Source organism: Echiichthys vipera (genome assembly GCF_963691815.1).
Source record: "Echiichthys vipera genome assembly, chromosome: 4".
In the NCBI taxonomy this organism is placed as follows: domain Eukaryota; kingdom Metazoa; phylum Chordata; class Actinopteri; order Perciformes; family Trachinidae; genus Echiichthys; species Echiichthys vipera.
Genome location: NC_139829.1, coordinates 33,809,468 through 33,831,111, shown reverse-complemented (window position 1 = coordinate 33,831,111; position 21,644 = coordinate 33,809,468). Strand labels below are relative to the sequence as shown.

The window sequence follows — 21,644 nt, the reverse complement described above, 5'->3', positions numbered from 1 at the left end:
CTTTAAGTATTTTTTTGCTAAATTCAAATACTGTACAGTAGTAGAGTAGAGTTTGACCGATTAGTGTGAATGTCCAGCCTGCTGGGTGCCACTGAACTGATCATGAGTGAATGGGGCCTCGTCCAAAACAGTATTTATCCTTAATTGTCACCCGTTCTCTTAGTATGTATCAAGTAAAATGAGATTTTTGAGCTTCTAATAATGCACGGCTACAATTCCTGGTTGTTGTCTGTTCCTAGAAGAAGCCTGTTTGCTGTGTGGAGTCTGCCAGCCAATAATGATGAATATAATACACGAGACAATTTAAGTTCATTCTTAAGAGATGCACAAACACTGTCTGTTGCTCTCATGGAGCCTAGGGGATCTGCAGATTCAGGACAGAAATGAACACACACAGTCGTTCCTTACACTAAACACTAAACACTAAACAGTGCTTTAGTGCCACTTAAACTCACAGGTTATAAATTCTATTCTGCGACTATCACAGGATGTTGCTGCTTTAATTGTTTCCAAAATGCACTCGGTGTTATGAACTGCTCTAGACTCTATTTAGCTGAGCTCAATAACTTGGGAAAAGCAGCACTAATCCCATTCAACGTAGACTGTTCTGTATAATATGGTGACAAACTGCAGTAATACAGTGTGTGGATGCTTCAGATCATAACACAGGACCTGTGCCAGATTCCCTCATGTGAAATATGATTGCGTCCTTTTCCAGATGACATCATTGAGAGACAGATAGAGGAAGGCATGATATCTCCCGAGCTCCGAGAGAAGATCACTTTTGTCCTGCTGAGGAAACATCGACACCAGACCAAGAAGCCAATCCACCGCTCTCTGGCCGACATCGGCAAGTCCAGCTCTTCTACAAGTGAGTGTCCAGTTCTGTTATTGGATATGATACAGAAAACATTATGGGACGACTGTTTCCATGATTAACAGCACTACAGTTGTACATACAGTGTCGGACAGCATGTATTATGACATGCCATCATATGAAACAACACTCTGTTACTGAGGTATAGAAGTGTTTTCTTCTTTATCAATGGTTCGTCCATTCTGGTCCCAATTTTGAACCCTGTGAAAAATTCATTATGCATATATTTGACTCACTTAGTAAATGAATGAACGCACTCCTGCAGTCAACAAGGCTCATATCCTCCACAAGGGATGAATTAATGTTTGATGAGGTAATTAGCGCTGTAGCATTTCCTCATCTCATCCGGGCAGGACACATACTGCTACACAAATCATAAAGCGTCCCCCTCAGACTGCTCTGTTACTGTTGGTGTCTGTTTCTGTTTCCCTTCCCAGATCGTAATGTAGGGTCCCGAGGTGGAGCAGGTCCAGGGCCAGGTGCCGGGCAAATGGCCAACTTTAACCGATCCACAGAGGACCTCGCGATGAAACAGCAGTCTACCAGTTACGGCCGCCTGCGTGAGTGTCTGTCTGTGGATCACTGTTTGCCCTTCCGACTAACATGCATGACTGTGCGTTATGGTCAGGCACTTGTCTCTCTTATTATTGTCTTTCTTATCTTCAACTAGCATCTTAAAACTAAGCAGGTGATTTATGCATCAACGTGTGTTCTGCATTACAGGGACCAGTTTCCCTCTTGTTGCCTCTTTGTGGTTGATTTTTAAGTTTTTCTAGCTGCTATGCATTGTCTTAAACATCATCAGACCTAATGTGGTTAAGATAAAAAGGGGCAGAAATAGAACATAAAAGGACTTCCTACCTTTTGTCTATTGCTTTACCTTCATCTTGTTTTTGTCATAAAAGATAACTTGAAGTATATTGATTGTATAGCTTTATTGTGTAGCTTAGATGTTACATTATTTAGCATGTTATTAAGAAGTTCTTACTGTTTTTGTTTTTTGTGCACTCCAGGTCACGCCCAGAGTAGGAGCATGAATGATATTGCAGATACTCCCAGCACAGACCAGGTGATGATCTCAATCTTTTGCACATACCTAAACATATGAGGGTGACATTGACTGAGGTAATAAAATATATCGCTTTGCTTTTATCAATAAATGATATTCCTATTCTATATAATAGCCAAATGTCTATTTATCTGCACGAAAGCTATCTCCGTCTATACTTATTTTCCACTTTGCTGCCATCCCTCACCGCAGAGATTACCTCTCTATCTTGTGTCTCAGTAAGGTGTTATGTTGATTCGACGTTTCACCGGAGTGGAGAGAGCCAGCTTTGTCCTAAGTGTCATCAATCTTGCATTGCTGTTGCCAGTGAAGGTGACAGCTAGGGATAGAGGAAGCGTGCAAACACATAACTCGTTCATTTGCAGGGCCGATGCAATCATGTGGCTTAAACCCTGTGACACATGCTTGGGCCGATACAAGGCTTGGAAACAGACGGGTCAGGATAAAGCGCGTTCGCAGCGATGACTAATGTACAAAAACAGACGAACGAGGATTTGTTCACGAGTGTGATGAAGTGGCCTATGAACTTTTATTTGTCAGTGCAACTATGAGGGCAAGCACTGGTCGTCCAGTTCCAAGTACCCCAGTCATGAGTGGTCCGTTGGATGTTCACATTGTATTCACAGGCGTACAGTAGGTCACATGTGACAATGGACAAGAGATAGTCTGCCTGTCGATATTGAGCTGGCACCGGGGGACATCATGGATTTCGTTGTCCAGTCCGCGTGTTTGGCCGTCACATGTAGCCGCGGATCGGGGCTGTGGGTTATTGGCACGGCTCTCCATCACTGAGTGTCATTGTGCCGCCGTCCACTTTTCCCGCCACACCTTTACATGCAATCAGAGAGGTCAGGCTAGCTCACCATCCCTCTCTCCGTTCACAGCTGTGTCAGCTTACATTTGTTTTGCCTCTCTGATTGCTGTTTCCTGAGGATTAACAATCATGACACGAGACAGGGTTGTTATCTTGCACACGCCTGCACATTTAACGACGCCCCCCCAGACTTATCTGCCAGGTTTAGCGAGACTGTTAGGAACAAATGAGGAGAGGAGGCTACTTTAATGATCCCTGTAGGGAGATCCACTTATTGCAGTAGAACATACAGGGCCAATTATTTTCTCGATTATGTTTTTTTTCCTATAAAGTCTTATAAAATATAAAATAGGGAAAAATCCGTATATTAACTTTACTGTCACATATGATGAAGACAGCAACTCGTATTTGAGAAGCTGGAACCAGGAAGTATTTGCCATTTTTGCTTAAAAATAACAATTGAAAGATTATTGAATAGTTTGATTAAAAAAGTAATACATATATGTGTGTGTGTGTGTGTATACTGTACATGCACACACACACACACATATATATATATAAATATATATATATATATATCTCTAAGAGAACCATAATGCTGCAAAGGACTGCAAAAAGCCGAATATGCAATGATAAAAGATGTCTTACCATGTTCCTCTTTGTCCCTCCACCTTCTGTAGCTGAAAAATAAATTCATGAAGAAAATCCCCAGAGATGCAGAGGCATCCAACGTCTTGGTGGGTGAAGTGGATTTCCTTAACAAACCCTTTGTAGCCTTTGTCCGCCTGGCCCAGGCGACGACACTAGGAGGTCTCACCGAGGTCCCTGTTCCCACCAGGTGAAATGATCTGCAGTGTCTTTTACTCCTTCACCTGACAAAGCCCTTTTCAGAGACTCCTGCCATCCCTGGACATACCTCACATGTGTCTTATCACCGTACAGATTCCTGTTTATTCTCTTGGGACCCCAAGGAAAGGCCAAGTCGTATAATGAGATCGGCCGAGCCATAGCAACCCTAATGGTGGATGATGTAAGTGTCTGGCGTGTTGTCTTAAAAAAGTTTCCATTACATGCCGTTTGTATCAGAGACTGACGGTCTCGGTAAACCTGTGGGAAAGTGTAATTTACTGTACACAGGCTGTGAGCTGCAGTTAAAGCTAAAATGTACTTATACTAATGTGTTTTAATTACATCTGGAGGTGATGCTGATTGTTAAGCATGAGGGCTTCTATTGCGATAATGAGTCACCCATTGCGTGTCAGTGGGAGTGTCATTCTTGCTCCTGAACGCAATTTTAGCAAAAAGCCACAGGTGCTATTTAAAAAAGCAGATTCAGAAATAAGAGGCTGTTATTTTAAATGACCACAGTTGTGCACAAACATAGTATGTTCACCTGCGACCATCAAACACCTGACACTAAGGTCACATTCAAACACACGACCCGCAAAACTAATAACGTTCCCTTCCACCTTAGCTTTACTTTGTGTTTTGTGCTCTTTAGCTAAGGTAAGGTAGTGACAGCATGCTGATGTTAGCATTTAGCGCAAATACAGCCTCCCAGCTTTAACAGGGCTGTCCTGTGTACGCATGTCTCCTCATCTATCAGATTAGAAGATGCACACTGGGTTTATTCCTGGTCTACTTCATCTGTATGTGCCCGGTAAAACCAAAGATTGCAACACTGTCTTTTATTCGCATTAATGGGAAAATATGTTAGTTTTGTGTCGTCCCATTAAAAGCTCTTAATATATTATTATATTATTAATAACATACCTGAAGACGTCCTTCATACTCGATATAGTTTGTCATGAGAGAGGTGTTTTCACCTGAAGGAGGAGACGTCTGTGAACTTCTCTGCAATTTGAACTTCAAACGTATTCTGGGCAGCTTTAGTTGGGACGTCACTAATCCATAAACCAATCGCTGTCTTATACTTGAAACACTATTTGACAGGGGAACAACTTCAACACAACACCGGCAAAGAAACGTGAATCCTCCAGGTCAGAGCGGACTGTCAGTGCAGAGAGAAAACACACTGCCATCATAGCTGTCAGCCACTGACAGTGACCAGCTAACAAGCTAACAAACAACAGAAACTAATAAGAGATGTTAACCACACTTACCGTTCTGATACGTCTGTTAGTGGCTGATTTTAGTGCACAACATATTCCTCATCTGAGTCTGACTGAAGCCAGGTTCAGGACGCCTAAACTATAAGGCCCCACTACGAGTGTGAGCGGCGTTGGGTCCCAGCTGACTTTGGGTGTGAGGCGGGGTCCACCCTGGACAGGACGGCAGTCCATGGCAGGGCACATAGAGACAAACAACCATTCACACTCACATTCACACCTGAGGGGTAGAGTCATCAATTAACCTAACACCTGCATGTCTGGGGGGAGAACATGCAAACCACACGGAAAGGCCCCAGCCAGGATTCGAACCGGGAACACTCTTGCTGTGAGGCGACAAAATACTAATCATAGCAGAGTAGTTTTTAATTGCTTTAAAACTTGTGGAGTGGGACTTTAAATCAATCTAGGAATATGTCGGCGTAGAGCACAAAGACGCACATTCAGGGATTGTTCTACAGACCAGAAACAAGTGAAGCTGTTTGTGTGGAAGTGAGAAAATCAATGAAGGACACCTCTCCTGGGAAAACATTATTTCTGTCTCTCCCCGGCTGCAGATACTTACCTGCTGCTTTTAATTTAAAAAGTGCTTCACTCCGATATTAAGTTTGTCCTAATGGGGTGCAGTCTGCGCGGCGCACAGGGACCATTTAGTAAACTAAAACTGGACCAACGCCCAAGTCATTGCCAATTAGAATCAGCGCTTTGATTATATTCCTGTGCACTTGACTCAGCGTTTGACAGTTGTTTGTTTGAATGCAATCCAACGGAGGTCAGACTGTCGATATAGCTTCCCCAGTTGATTCTTAACAAGTCTCCAGAGGCCGTCAGAGAGGATGGGAAAGAGTAAGATCCCAGTTATTAGAGCAGTACGTACTGATCGCTATCACCGTGGTACAAGCCAACTGTCCCCTCTCCCTCTGCCTTTATCTCCCTCTCTCATCTCCCAGCTCTTCAGTGATGTCGCCTACAAGGCCAGAGATCGCGAGGACCTCATCGCAGGCATAGATGAGTTTCTGGATGAGGTGATTGTGCTGCCGCCTGGAGAATGGGATCCAAAAATTCGAATTGAGCCGCCCAAGAAAGTCACCTCAGCCGACAAAAGGTTGGAGTTTTACTATCCCACCTGAGTGATGCACATTAGGCTCTCAGCATCACTGTCTGTGGCACAATAGGCAATATGCCTACAACGGTTTGAAGTCAAACTGTCACTAAAATCAACATGTTGAATCAAGTATTTAGTATCAAGCAGCTCACAACGTTTAAAACATTATGGACTAGCCTTTTAATAATCGTACTTGAATTGATACCCACCGTGTTTACTCCCATCCGTACCATATGTTTCTTTTCTGCAGGAAGTCAGTGTTTTCCTTAAACGAGCTGGGGCAAGCGAACGGTACAGCTGGAGGAGGAGGAGGCGTCTCTGAGGACGAGGAGATGCCAGTGCCACATGAGCTCGGAGAGGAGCTGGCATTCACTGGACGGTAGGGCCGGGCCACATGGCAGACCGCTGAGCCATTTGGATCAATCTAAGCCTGAATCTGGCAGAAATGTGGAAATTAAATTTGAATATGAATTCATCAGAATTTGGCAAAGCAGGAAAATTATTTGGGTACAAACTCCACTCGTATATAGGCACTTTAGCTCAGGGTACAAAGATTAATCGATGGTCAAATTGGCAATGTCGGACCGCCAGACAGAACCAGTCCGTGAAATGTTCCACTATTTTCTCTGTTTTACAGAAGGAAACGTATTAAAAAATGTGATTTTGTCCTGATTAAATGCAGTGATTTAGTTGTTTTTTGAAGCATCCTAACCACCGTGTTTGTGTCCATGTACAACAGTTTCTGTGGCGGTCTCTACTTGGACATAAAGCGAAAGCTGCCATGGCTGCCTAGTGACATCTATGAGGGTTTCCACATTCAGTCCATCTCCGCAGTGCTCTTCATCTATCTGGGCTGCATCACCAACGCCATCACCTTCGGCGGTCTTCTGGGAGACGCTACCGACAACTACCAGGTAAAACACAGCAAGAGTGCTAAACTCAGGAAACAGAATGCATTAAAGGGAAATTCATCCAATAAGCCATTGAGACAGTTTTTTCGTGTAACAACTATTAACAGAGATATCCTGGAAACTCGCTAACAGTGGCTGCGGCTAACACTGATTAGCTCGGCGCTGCACGATGAAGGCATTAAAGCGTCTTTTTTAACCACGAATACTGCTCAAAATAGCTCCAAACCTCTGCAGTAGCATGAAAAGAGTCCCTACACATTAACCGAAGCACCAATGGGCTCCTTCCTTTGGGTTTGACTTTGGTAATCCACTTGAATGGACTTTACTATGAGAGGAGCTGGTACAGGGGCCAGAGACACTCTTTTAATAAACTCCGGGTTCACTAACTACGTTGTCGGTGCTTCAGTTAATGTGTAGGGACTCTTCTCATGCTACTGCAGAGGTTTGCTGTTATCTTGAGCAGCATTAGTGGTTAAAAAAGCCGTTTTAATGCCTTCACCGTGCTGCCCCGAGCTAATTAATGTTAGCCGAATGCGACTGTTAGCGACTCACCAGGATTTCTCCGTTAATAGTTGTTACACAAAAACAAATGTCTTGATGACTTATGTGATTGCATGAGATTGCAAACCAGACCCTTTCTGCTACCCAAATCTTGTCTTGGGGCCTTTATACCCATGTAGAATTTGTTCATAGAGATTACCGGATGTCAGGCTTTAAACTCGCACCCTACAGCCGTGACCCAGACTAATGTTGGACAGAGCCAGGCTAGCTGTTTCCCTCTGCTTCCAGTTGTTGTACTAAGCTACGCTAGCTCACCCCGGGGTCAGCTCTATGTTCCTCGGGTACTATGTTCCCCGCTCGGATAAGCCTCAGCTGATTTAATTCGGCATTTTGTTAGGGTTAGAGGTTGCTGTTCGGGTGAGGGTTAGGGTCCGGGTTATAACAGTCCGGTTGAATTGAATTGAACATAGGACCCTTTCTGTGACAAGTGGGGAGCATCGGACGTTTTTTTCCGATGTTCACATACAAAGCGGGGAACATAGGACCAGGGGAACATATGTACGCTCCCCTGATCCCCAGCTTCATATCTCATCACAAAATGTTGAACAATTCTTTTAACAAGGAACTAGAGCTTCACCAGCGATGATTTAGGATGTCACAACTTCATTCGTACACTGATCGTAGACCTGCTGTATGTGAAAAGTCATGAGATAACTTACGTTGTTATTTGATTGATATGTAAGTAAACTTGACTTGACACACGGGCCAGGAGCAGCTGTAGATAAAAATCGACTGGTCTCAGCTCAGGAAGTGTAATTTGCGTGTCATATTTATCAGGTTAGATGAGATATATTTACCGTCTTTACCTCGCACTGCTAGTTTGTTATAAAAGTGACACAGTTTTCCTGCTTTTGATTCTATTTGCGCCGAGTTGAATCATATCTAATGTAATCTCAGTGTGTTTGCTTATTGGAACAATTGAGAAAAACTGCAAAACATCATCATTCATTTGATTTTAGCGCTCAGTCAAACACTGATGTCGTCTACTCTCTGAACTTCTTGCCACAGAGTGTCGAGCTGCGTACGGCTCCACTGCACTTTGAGATCAGGACATTTTTAATTCATTGTGGTTTTGTATCAGATCAGGTCTCCCCTTTTTCTATCTGCGCATCAATACCTTTGCAACAACACAAGCATACACACACGCGTACACACAGACACACACAGGAGTCATTTCAGATAAGTGCTTTGACTGGCATTCGTCTCCTCCCCTCCCTGTCAAGAAGAAATACGACGTATTGTTTAATGTCCAATGCACACAGAAGCTACTCCCACCTCATGGCCACCAACACGCAAGCAAACACACGCAGACACACGTGCACGCACACACACACACACATACACACATACACGCACAAACGTGCAGGTGTAGCCTCCTCATTTTCTCTCTCTCTCTCTCCTCACACCCTCCTGATGCCCTCCTCATTCTCTCTCTCTCTCTCTCTCTCTCTCTCTCTCTCCTCACACCCTCCTGACGCCCTCCTCATTCTCTCTCTCTCTCTCTCTCTCTCTCTCTCTCTCTCTCTCTCCTCACACCCTCCTGACGCCCTCCTCATTCTCTCTCTCTCTCTCTCTCTCTCTCTCCTCACACCCTCCTGATGCCCTCCTCATTATCTCTCTCTCTCTCTCTCCTCACACCCTCCTGATGCCCTCCTCATTATCTCTCTCTCTCTCTCTCCTCACATCCTCCTCATTCTGTGTATCTCTCTCTCTCTCTCTCTCCTCACACCCTCCTCACGCCCTCCTCATTCTCTCTCTCTCTCACTCTCTCGCTCTCTCCTCACACTCTCTCTCCCTCTCTCTCTCTCTCTCTCTCTCTCTCTCTCTTCCTTCTGTCACTCTTCTTCTTCTTCTGCCCCAGGTGTCCCAGGTGTTCAGCTGCACTCCTCTCCATCTCCTCACTGTGTCTGTGTGTCCAATATAATAACTTTCCTTTCCCTCTTCCTGCAGGGAGTGATGGAGAGTTTCCTGGGTACAGCTCTGGCTGGCACTGTCTTCTGTCTCTTCAGCGGTCAGCCCCTCATCATCCTCAGCTCCACCGGGCCCATCCTCATCTTTGAAAAGCTCCTGTTTGAATTCAGCAAGTGAGCTTCATTAGAGCCAAACGATGTTGCAGTAGTCGTACATAGTGGGACTACTGAGTAGTGTTGACACCCTCTTTAATGTATCCAGAGGATAGATAATATGATAATTCCATTATATCCTGCTCTATAGCGTATGACCGCGCTGCAGGATTTGTGTAGAAAGTGAAGATATTTGTCATAAAAGGATACATATGTATGCTGTATGTAGCAGTTATCAGAGTCTGTAAACAGCTTTTATTCCCTTCATGCTTAAATTTAAAATGCATGCACTGGTGCTCTGTATTGCTGGATGAAAAAACAACAAACTAAAAGTTGATTTGACCTCAATGATCTACTTATCTGTGATCTCAAGACAATTAGGGCGCACTCACACTGTCCTTCCGCACCGCGGCCCGGGCTTTAGGGTACTTGCCCCCTCCCTCTCCCCCCACTGGCCAGCCGTTTGTACTCACACTACCTGGGCCTCGGAGAATGCTTCTTGCTGCCTATACGTCATCACGCCGTAACACGTCACACGCATTGGTGACGTCATGGCGATGCGTGGCTTTGTTTCCAGATCTTTCCGTAGACCTCTGAGTTTTTGTGCGTCTTGTCGACTGTTTTTGAATCTTTTCATCGACCAAATCTGCACTAAACACTCCACCTCCGCATCACACCAACGTGAACCTTTCGCCGCCATTGTTTTAAATGTCCGCGCATGGTCCCTCCTTCTTTTTTCTATGTCCCAGCAGTAGGCCTTGTGCTCGTGCTCGTACATGTGCAAACGCGCTCTACAAAAGCCCACCTCTCTCAAACGGGCTGTGGACGGCCAGCTGGCCGCAGCTAGACGCGGAGCGGTTTCACTCACACTGGTCAAACACACTAGACTCTACCCGAAAAACCTGTTTTGGCCCGGTGCGGAAGGACAGTGTGAGTGCGCCCTTAAAAGAAGAAACTTTAGCGTTTACAGATAACAAATATAGTTATTTCGACTCGCAGTGATTGAGTCAAAGTACTGTGTGTAATGAAAGACTAATATTCTGCAAACCAGGTCACTGTTCGATGTCATAAGGTCGTTCTAATTTCAAAATATTAACCATGATCATTTTAATTGGTCACACTTGTTGCAATGAATTACTGCATTTGCGAAATCTTTTTAACGTTTCCGTGTGTTAACATTATAAATACAGATATACATGTGCAGAAGTGCAGCTTTGGATGTATTTTTTGTTGGTTTGTATACATGCGACCCGTTCTCATCCCAACTCCTCACATGCGGTTGTTTGTCAGGACCCCATGGCGTCACTCGTCAATGCGCTGTAGCCCTGTGCGTCCACTATTATACTCTGCTACGGCCGCTGTGTTAAACACGGGGAACACATGGTTAATGTTGTAAAATCAAACAAAACTACGCCGTCAGGTTTAGGTTAGGTTAGGTTCTTTATTGTTCTTAAGGGGATACTCGTTCCCACAAGACGGGTCTTTTTTCCTGGCAGCATAAGATAACACACCCTCTCCCCGTAAATAACAAATAGACCCTCTTCCCGTATATCCCCATAACATCATATAGACATTTAAACAGCACACACATGATCTACATATGTTCAGCGCTGTGATGGCTGAGGGGACACAACTTCTTTTAAAATGGGCTTTCCTCCAGTCTAACACCCTGTATCCGCGGCCAGATGGGAGGAGGGTTAAGTGTGGGTTAAGGGGGTAATCGGGGCTGCTGACTACCACTCGTGCCAGGCGTATGATTGCAAGTTCATTTGTCTCTGTGAGGCTGGGGGTGGGGAGGTTGATTATCTTGGCTGCTGTGTGTAGTCAACAAAACATCACAGGTTAAAATAAGTATTTGTGACATAACTACAGGGATGCACGGGACATAAAGAGGATAGAGTTGCGGTCTTGTGGGTGAAAGTCCTGTGACCATTACTTCCTCTTGGCACTGACTTTGTCGCTCTTAATTCTTAAGCGTTTGCTCTGAGCGTATAATAATGCCACGGATCGGTCTACATTTACATTGTTTCAAACCGACACCCCAGGGTGCCCTGTGCGTCAGTATGAAAGGGCAATGGGTCGTGACAGAGCTGCAGTATTTGACGCATTGTGAATGAGAACGGGCTTAAACATGAATCCCTCCCATCAATGCATTCGCCGTGCTTTTCTGATTTCTCATTGCCAAAGGTCCAACGGCATAGATTACATGGAGCTGCGTCTGTGGATCGGCATGCACTCCTGCCTGCAGTGTTTCATCCTGGTAGCCACGGACGCCAGTTACATCATTAAATACATGACACGCTTCACTGAGGAGGGCTTCTCCAGCCTCATCTCCTTCATCTTCATCTCTGATGCCATCAAGAAGATGGTGGGCTCCTTCAAATATTACCCCATCAACACCGACTTCAAGCCGGACTACGTCACCACCTACAAGTGCGAATGCCTGGCCCCAAACATGAGTGAGTTCAACCCTTGGCTCAGGGACATTCGAGGGGATTCTCCACAAAGAGACAGTGTGTCTTTGGGTTCATTAGATCGATGACACTTGCAGGTTGTAGAGGAGACTCAAACCACCTGTATGCAGTTTACCAAACCCTTTATTTTGTAGGAGTTTATATTTAAAATGCACGAAACAGTCCAAGTAACAATGAAGTGCTTCCAGTTGTTGTTAGCTAAGGGTGGTAACTTTATTTTTCCAAATTAAATTTTGCTGGCAATTAGGAACTGATTGCATATACATTACTACCAGCCATTTTCCACAGCAAACCATTAGTGTACGAGTTGATTTCCTGCCATTGGTTTCATCTCATTTCACTGTGCTATGATATCAGAGACATTTGAAAGTCATCACAGCGAGCATCTAGCTGTATTATTATTATTTTTTTAAGAGTTAACAGTGAGCAGTTGAATGACAAAATCTCAAACGTCTTTATGGTTTTCCATGTTGGCTCATTGCTTGTGCTCTGGATAGGACTCCATCATGGTGTAACTTTTGGATGCAGTGTGTTTCAGCAGCTTATGTCGTAGCTTGTGATGTTGTTGCATTATTGAGATGTAAAGGGGAATTCCTGCTGGCAGCTTTAGAAGTAGCTGTAGAACTTGAATCTGGTCTTAAGCCCTCAAGGTTTTTGAAGTTTTCAAGTGCAGTTTAGGTCTCGTGCCTTGTTGGACTCTGAATTGTCTTGGACTCCCGTACTGAGAACAGCTCAAGTTGTTCCTGCCGGCTAATTCAGGATCATGTGCTGCTTTTTTCTACGCATTGATTAGTTTGATTCTCAAAGATAGATCGGCCTTGATTAGATCCATCCTAACTTCTTAAGCACTATATTAGCTTTGGAAAGACATAATTAACTATTACTGTCATGAACGGTGCAGCGAATAACTCCAAGGAGCGGGACCCAAATCCAGACACGGACACTGAGTAAGAAGTAAACAAACGTTTAATCAACGGTGTCCGGGGAAAACAGGAACGCGGTCCGGGTGTAGATGACGAAGAACAAACGTGGGGATCAGGAGACGAACATGAACGGGTGGTGGAAAAACAGGAACTCGGGAAACTAAAACAAAAGAAACAGTTAACGAAAAACTGAGCAACACGGATGTAACAAACGAGCATGGGTAATTGGGAGTCAACCAAGATAGAGACACGATACCAAGTAAATGCGAAAGGCTATTTATCCCTCCAGTGCTGACGAGCTGATGAGCCACAGCTGGGCAGAACCACGCCTACCAGCAACAACAGACAGACACAAAGGGAAAGACACGAGCAGGAGAAACAGACAAAGGGAGACAAACTCATACAAAAGGAAGAGGGAAGAGACTGACAAGACCGGAATCCTGACTATTATGGCTGAACAGGACTTGTTTTGTTTTGGAGTCTGCCTTGACGTAGACTTGACTGCCTTTGGACTTAATGTTGACTTGGGCGTGACTGGACCTGGTCTTGGACTTGACTTGGATTCACAGACTGTACAAAATTGACGTAGCATCTCCGTCAAGGTCAGACTAATCCATGAATTAAATTTAGACAACCCTCTGTACAACTGATCCAGAATCAGCAGCCAGGAACAACTTGACCAGTTGTCAATATTCGAGTCCAAGACGATTCAGACTCCAACAAGGCGCGAGACCAAGACATGGACTGGAGACCTGACTAAAGACCAGAGTCCAGACTGTAAAGTGCTACAGCCCTGCTGACTACTTTGCTTTTCAACTATATAAATGAACCGTTCAGTATTTGTCTTTAATAACCAACAGAAAGGGCCCTCTTCAAAATGATTGTGTTGATTTTGCAGTCATTACTGTAGACATTGATTTCTGTAACTGATTTGTCTCTTGTTTGTTTTCACCATGCGCAAACAATTTGGCTGCCGTCTCTTACAAGTGAGTACCTCTTTGTCTGTCTGCATAGGACACGGAGTGCTCTCTGGGAAGTCCAGCCGCTGGATTCTCATTATGTTTTGCATTATTTTTTCCTTTCCCTCCTCACACCCTTTTCATATTCTGTCTCATTACCTCTCTCTCTCTCTCTCTCTCTCTCTCTCTCTCTCTCTCTCTCTCTCTCTCTCTCTCTCTCTCTCTCTCTCTCTCTCTCTCTCTCTCGTTCTCTCTCTCGTTCTCTCTCTCTCGCTCTCTCATAAACAGTGGCTGCTATGATCTTCAATGGTTTAGCTCCAATGCCAGATAACAGCTCTAGTGTCCCTGGGGTAAGTGCTTGTTTTCATTCAATTTAAATTCTCTGGCTCTGTTTTGTTGCATTGTAGTTTAAGCTGAATGCTGAGGAAACATCAGCTTTTCCCAGAACGGGCTTGTTTACGCCAGTTTAAAAAAAACATTGTAACAAAAGGGCAAAATCTTTTTTTTTAATCCAACACAACTCAACTCTGTCTGATAGAGAAGTTGCTTTGCTTTCCTCTTTCTCTCCTTTGTTTGTATCTCACATCCATCCCATCATCCTCTCACACCATAACACAACTTCACTTCTTTTGATGGCAACTTTCACTCCGTCTGTGTGTACATTTTCCTCTGTGCTGTGTCAAAACACTTCACTCTTCTTCATCCTGTCCCGTCTCCCCGCCACTGCCACCCACCATCCCAGTTGAATGTGACAGGTCTGGACTGGAGCCAGCTGAGCAAGAAGGAGTGTCTGAAGTACGGAGGCTCTCTGGTGGGAAAGTCCTGCAAGTTCGTCCCCGATCTGGCCCTCATGTCCTTCATCCTCTTCTTCGGCACCTATTCCATGACCGTCAGCCTCAAGAAGTTCAAGTTCAGCCGCTACTTCCCCACCAAGGTGACACACATATCTGTCTGTGCATCTTTGAACAATGAACAAAAAGGTACCCGGAGGAGCCTTTGTGTGAACAAACAAAAGTTATGTTCACATTCAGTGTGTCTCGCCAAATGAAAGGGTGGTTGGTTTTGCAGCACTGCATCAATAAACAAGCACAACATAAGAAAAGTGATAAAAAAAACAGTACAGTGATAAGTATGCTGTCATCCCCCTGACTATGACCAGCATAGCATTATGATCAAGCCCCTTTAGACGAATCTGGCGAGCAGTTTGTGTGTTTCGCCATCTAGTGGCGCCGCCGTTACTGCGGTGGCGTCTTGCTCCAGTATGCACACGCTTTTACCTGTACTTTTTATGCAGCATTACTTTTGACAAATATATCTAAGAAGTCGGGAAGAACCTGTTCAATTCTCTGCTGCCCCAACAGCAGTGGGAAACTTCAACTTTGGAAAAAACTGAATGTGAACTACACAAACCTTTACCTCATGAAGAGCGCCCCAGGCTGAGGCCGTACGGTCTACAGGGATTCAAACCTTTACCTCATGAAGAGCGCCCCTGTCTGAGGCCGTACGGTCTACAGGGATTCAAACCTTTACCTCATGAAGAGCGCCCCTGTCTGAGGCCGTACGGTCTACATGGATTCAAACCTTTACCTCATGAAGAGCGCCCCTGTCTGAGGCCGTACGGTCTACATGGATTCAAACCTTTACCTCATGAAGAGCGCCCCAGGCTGAGGACGTACGGTCTACATGGATTCTGGGCGTGCAGATGTTCTCCAGAAGTGGATCAAGATTATTAACAGAGCGGACTTTGTTCCAAACAGCAACAGACGCTCAGTTATGGATCACGCTCATCAATCTCACAGTGAACAGCATGAGGCTGCCTAGCTTAAATCAGTGAAAAAGTCACGTCAGCTAAGCTAACACTGCTTAGCTAGCTCACGTTAGACGCCTCTATCAAAGCTGCCGTGGTCGTACAGAGTAAATTAACTCTGTGTGGTGTTATGGGCAATAATGTATAACGTAAGTTGCTCTTACTAGGGCAACCTAATGACCACAAGTTTTTTCCAAAGTTGAAGTTTCCCACTGCTGTCGGAGCAGCAGAGAATTGCACAGGTTCTTCCCGGCTTCCTAGACATCGTCGTCAAAAGTCACGCTGCATAAAAAGTCCAGGTAAAAGTAGATAGGGTTCACTTCTCATGACAGCTCCCATTCAATTGCGTGCATACTGGAGGGAGACGCCACCGCAGGGATGTGGGCTTGTTCACTTCCGGTACTTCGCCGGATTCGTCTACAATCAGAGATCGACGTGAACATCATCCTCTGATATACCTGAGTAAAGCTTATGGACAAACCTCGTTGTACTGAGTTTAGGAGGGTGGCAGCTGCAGGGATGAATGTTTTAGGACTTTATGTTCTCATCCTAAATCACATTTGAGTCTTTTATATTGGACTAACTAAACTCTCTTGACTGCAAAAGCTTGCATGTTGCACAGTTAAAGCCACCTGCTCATGAGGATTTGATCACTAGCATAATCAGTGCCCCAAATCATTTTGTAACTGCTGAAATACACGGGGCACGGACGCAGCGTGACACGTCAGCCGCAGGATTCATTATAATCAACTGAAGCTGTTACACAAACCCCGGAAGCCATAGCGTGGCACAAAACGTTACAATCCACATACTCATAAAAAAGCAGAGCTATAATCTGATTTTCACACAGGGAGAAAGATCCACTGTGTGCTGGTTTGTGCTCAGTGCCTTTTTCCCTACCAGCACTGTGTTCAGGTCTTTTAAACAGGGGAGAAATTATCCTATTTTGTGTGCCAAGCATGGATGCACAGTCCCAGGCACCCATAAAGTCTGGGGCCCAGACTGATAAGTAGTATACACATAATGGCCAAAATTGACCACAGAGAGGCAACAAATGACCACGGAGACATGCTAAATGACTGGAAATAGACATTCAATTACCACACAGAGACAAACAATGATGACACATTTCTTTGTAAAAATAGATGTGAAATGGCCACAGAGGGAAACAAAGCGACATCATAGAAACGTAAAATATCTAAAACAGATGTAAAACCGCCACAAAAAGATGTATAATGACAAGAAATGGATGCAAAACAATCAGAGAGATGCAAAACAATTACAAAAACATACAAACCAACTAAAAATGGATCTAAAATGACCACAAAGACACCCAAAACGACTATGTGTTTTGGGCTACCAGAATTATGAATTTATAAAAAAAAAGGTGCACGATGACTTTTCACCACTTAATGTAAGAAACTATGAGAAAAACAATGTGTGCCAAGCAGATTTTCAGCACATAATGCAACGCTTCCTCAGGAGAGTGGCCCACTCATTGTCCTTTTTGATAAATAATGGACCTTTTAGCAGCACAGTGGGCTGTTGTTGAGCATACAGCTGTATTGGTACAGTACCCTCAGGCCTAACATGGCACTGCTGCTGACGTCTATCCCGATCTCTAATCCTAATCACACCAAGCCCAAAACTAAACTAGTGGCGATGAAGTTCGACACTTGCGTCGCCCAGCTCTCACCTAAAAAGTTGCACTTTTTGCTAAAAGAGGTGCGGTGTGTCCGCGGGGACAAGGATGACAGTTTGACTCAAACGAAGCACCAGCTCAGCTTTCTCAGCGTATCAGTCTGGGCCCAGCAGACCAGGCCTCTGACTTCTTCAAAGACATGTTTCCTTTTCCTCATTCTTAATTCTCTCCATCTGTGGCGCCAGCTGAGGAAACTCATCAGTGACTTCTCCATCTTCATGTCCATCATGACATTCGTGGGCCTCGATATGTTGATGGGACTCAAAACACCCAAGCTCATCGTGCCCACAGAATTTAAGGTACGGCAAGTCATTTTCAAACTCTCTTAAATTCAGATTAACAATGATTTAGCTGCACTTGACACATGTTTGACAGCACACAAGCATTTTCTGGGGGGTTGGCAAACAAATGCTTTCCCACACTGTAGTTTCAAAAGTGGGGAAATACACTTATTTACTTTCTTGCTGAGAATTGGATAAGATTGATAGCACGCCGTCTAATAAATAATGTCCCCCTGAGATTATTTAAGTATTTCTGATCCTGATTAAATATGAAGGTGGAGCCAGATAGCTTTTATTCGCATAGCAGAAACACAGGAAACAGGTAGAAACAGGCAGGAACCAGGCTGCTTCCAAAAGGTAAAAAGATCCACCCATGAATCTTTTACTGTGTTCTTTAAGTGGCCTCTGAACCTGTTAACTGTAGGTGCTGCCACATAGATCTTTCTTTGGACAGAGACAGACTTGAGGTGTTCACCGCTGCTTCCTGGCTGCGGTGTCATACTCAATGGAGAGATGTGAGCGTCATATGCATCTCCTCATTCAATTCTCCGCCAGAGAGCAAAGAAGGCACTGTCCAAAAACAATACCTTTATACAGTAGATACTGTTTTGTCTGAAACGTTCTGCTCATTGCCCACCAGCCAACTCGGCCGGATCGCGGGTGGCTGGTGATGCCATTCGGTAAGAACCCTTGGTGGATTTACCTGGCCAGCGCTGTCCCCGCCCTCCTCGTCACGATCCTCATCTTCATGGACCAGCAGATAAGCGCCGTCATCGTTAACCGCAAGGAGAACAAACTCAAGGTAGGGCATATGAGAGTGGGGAACCCGAACGCAGGACACAGACTCGGTTAATGGAATGATTAATGCGAGGCAGAGGTAGGGAAGGCTGCTGAGAGGACAGGAAGGTGGAGGATCTAGGGCACAGGGCGAAACAGGTTAGCAGCCAAGTCAACGCAAGCACGAGAAGTCATCTTGAATTCGCAAGTCAAGTGGCGATAAGCGCTGTAGCTGAAGCACCAATTTGGGGAAGAGTGAGTGGAGAGCCGGGGGATGATAAAGTGCATCATTGATTAGTGAAATGGGTTGCAGGTGTGCAGCTTGGAGCAGGTGAAACAGCTTGACAGCAATCAGGACTAAGAGCGAGAGCAGCGCCACACCCACACCCACACACACACACACACACACACACACACACACACACACACACACACACACACACACACACAGACACACAAACAGAGAGGAGACACAAGGGTAGAGGGTAAAAACCCACGAAGCACAAGGAAACACTGTAAGGTGACGATTCACCTCTGATGTATTACACTTTGTTTGAATGAGTCGATGAAATGAAAGTTATTCACACCCAGAGTAACGTTCAAACAACCCATTTCCCTGGCAGAAAGGCTGTGGCTACCACCTGGATCTGTTCTGGGTCGGAGTCCTGATGGCCGCCTGCTCCTTCATGGGCCTGCCCTGGTACGTGGCGGCCACCGTCATCTCCATCGCCCACATCGACTCTCTGAAGATGGAGAGTGAGTCGAGCGCTCCGGGAGAGCAGCCTCAGTTCCTCGGGGTCAGGTGGGTCTGCGATAAAAACAGAAATAAAAAGAAAACGCAATCCCCTCAGGCTGTCACCGGCCATATGACAGTATGAGAGCGACACACTGCTAAACCCTTTGAAGTGGAATTAAGAGAGAAGCCGTGTGAAATTGACTTGACAGTCTCTTGTGTATATTTCATCACCGTCCAATACAGAGAACAAAGGATGACAGGCATTTTGGTGTTTGCCCTCACCGGAGTCTCCATCTTCCTCGCTCCAGTACTGAAGGTACGAGGTTTATTACGAGTTCGTTCTGTTTGTTTGTCCAGCGTGGCTTTGCTCCGTGTGCTGTTTCCTGTTGCTTGCAATCTCGTGGTCAAGTTGATCCTTTGTCATTTCCATTGCATCATCATGGAACCCCAAAGTCAATATCAAATGAATAAATTTGAAATAAATGATCATAGTGGGCGACATGGTGGTGGTTAGCACTGTCGCCTCACAGAGAGAGGGTTCCTGGTTCAAATCCCGGCTGGGGCCCTTCTGTGTGGAGTTTGCATGTTGTCCCCGTGTCTGCGTGGGTTTTCCCCGGGTTCTCCGGTTTCCTCCCACAGTCCAAAGACGTGCAGGTGTTCGGTTCATTGATGACTCTAAATCACCCGTAGGTGTGAATGGTTGTCTGTCTCTGTTCGTCTCTATGTGTCCTGTGATAGACTGGCGTCCTGTCCAGGGTGGACCCCGCCTCACGCCCGATGTAAAATGTTATTATTTCATAATACATGAGTTCATTTATATGTCACAGCCATGCTATTTAATCACTGGCTGATTTTATTTAATTTTCATTTATTATGATCTATTATTATTATTGACGTGTGTCACTGCCTATAGAGTTAGCAGAGTTATAAACTTAAACCCGTTACTAACTGTCTAAACTGTGCCTGTTCATGTTTGCAGTACATCCCCATGCCGGTGCTGTACGGAGTCTTCCTCTACATGGGCGTGGCTTCCCTCAGTGGAATTCAGGTATGCTGCTGTGTGTGCCAGCTCTTGATGTTAATTATCTAAGCATAAACATGAGTCTCTGCATGAGTGGGTGTCCTCTGCATATCTCGAGGTAGGGGCGTTATTAACAGCAAACTTTATGCTTTGGCCTGTAACTGTCGGACCATAAGCAAGACCACAATCATGGGCAGTTGATTGGCAGCTGCTGCAGCTCGCACACAAGTACACCAGCAGCCTTTCTACCCTAAGTTCATAAGGTCACAAATGATTGTTGTTAAATAATTGTTCTCAACGGAGAAGGTTGAGGTTCTGTCCACAGAAACAAAACAGAAGTTGTTGAGTTAAGTAGAAATATCTGCATTTCGACCATGTCTGTCTACATGTATACACATTGAAACTGCAGTGAAAGTGCTGTTATGATGTCGATATGACAATATTCACTGTCTCTTATTGCTGCGAGCTGCTCACATGTCGCGGTAAAAGGCTGCTCCGACCTGTTCACATGGGCGCCAAAATCAAAATCAACAGGTCCGGTGTTGTACACATGCTGCTGATGCGTGCAGTCTGGCTCTGCGTGAGTCTGACTCTGGATTGCAACCACACTTGGCGGACACGTGTAGATACGATGTCTGAGAGGACATGACACATTTGCTGACTGTCTGCATATCACAAGAAACATTCATCCAATCAACTTCACAGCTAGCGGTGTGGAAGCTAGACATTGATGCTGTTCCATCTTTAAGTCAAGGAATCAACGACACCACGAGACTGAAGATTTTCACAATAAGATCTTTAATGAGTTCCTGGGAACGACAAAGAAAAAAGCCCGTAGCTCAGATACATTCTCGTTGTTATAAGCCTGCAGAAACAACCGTAACGTCTGTGCTGACGTCGACACCTCTGTATCAAATATCATTCACTTAGGGAGAGAAACATTCTTATTTCAAATAAGCAGTTATCACACAAACCTGTGCGCTACACGACCGTTTAACCTGGACATCTTCTGCAAGCAACGTGTTGCGGAACATCCTATTTCGCAACCAATATTTTCCTGACATGTGTTATTTAGTTTTTTTGGCTACTGGTGTGTTGTGTGTTCTGGCACCTTGCTCTTTGGTCCTGTGAGCTCACCAACAACACAACAGTTCACACAGAAACCATGACCTTCCTATTGATACACAGATGAGATATATGGGACTATTTCTGTATCTACATATCTTTGCATTTGTCGTGTCCCTACAGCAGGTGTGTTGTGTTGTGTGAAGTCGGTCAGATGAGCCCTTTACACTAAAAGCGGCACATCCGGGGCCCAATCAATCGGCTTGTACCGAACATGAGCACTGCACCGGTCCCTATAAATGCACAAAATTCAATTCCAAGTTTGTACATCAGATAATTGAGTAGGAGACTTTTGTGCTTACTTCGATAG

The 21,644-nt window shown here is 44.9% G+C and overlaps 1 protein-coding gene across 1 annotated transcript in view; it reads left to right on the top strand.

Annotated features, from left to right (window-relative positions):
• Positions 1-21,644, top strand: part of slc4a5a (solute carrier family 4 member 5a) — a gene marked incomplete at both ends in the record, with an annotated part of 38,368 nt that overhangs the window by 9,094 nt on the left and 7,630 nt on the right. The window contains 17 exons of the mRNA XM_083913061.1: positions 719-871; positions 1,315-1,437; positions 1,891-1,946; positions 3,441-3,598; positions 3,703-3,790; positions 5,840-5,994; positions 6,245-6,373; positions 6,734-6,908; positions 9,417-9,550; positions 11,717-11,988; positions 14,174-14,235; positions 14,628-14,819; positions 17,580-17,693; positions 18,316-18,477; positions 19,076-19,254; positions 19,432-19,504; positions 20,168-20,236. Of these exons, the coding sequence (XP_083769187.1) occupies positions 719-871; positions 1,315-1,437; positions 1,891-1,946; positions 3,441-3,598; positions 3,703-3,790; positions 5,840-5,994; positions 6,245-6,373; positions 6,734-6,908; positions 9,417-9,550; positions 11,717-11,988; positions 14,174-14,235; positions 14,628-14,819; positions 17,580-17,693; positions 18,316-18,477; positions 19,076-19,254; positions 19,432-19,504; positions 20,168-20,236 (2,294 nt within the window). The remainder of the gene's footprint in view (positions 1-718; positions 872-1,314; positions 1,438-1,890; positions 1,947-3,440; positions 3,599-3,702; positions 3,791-5,839; positions 5,995-6,244; positions 6,374-6,733; positions 6,909-9,416; positions 9,551-11,716; positions 11,989-14,173; positions 14,236-14,627; positions 14,820-17,579; positions 17,694-18,315; positions 18,478-19,075; positions 19,255-19,431; positions 19,505-20,167; positions 20,237-21,644) is intronic.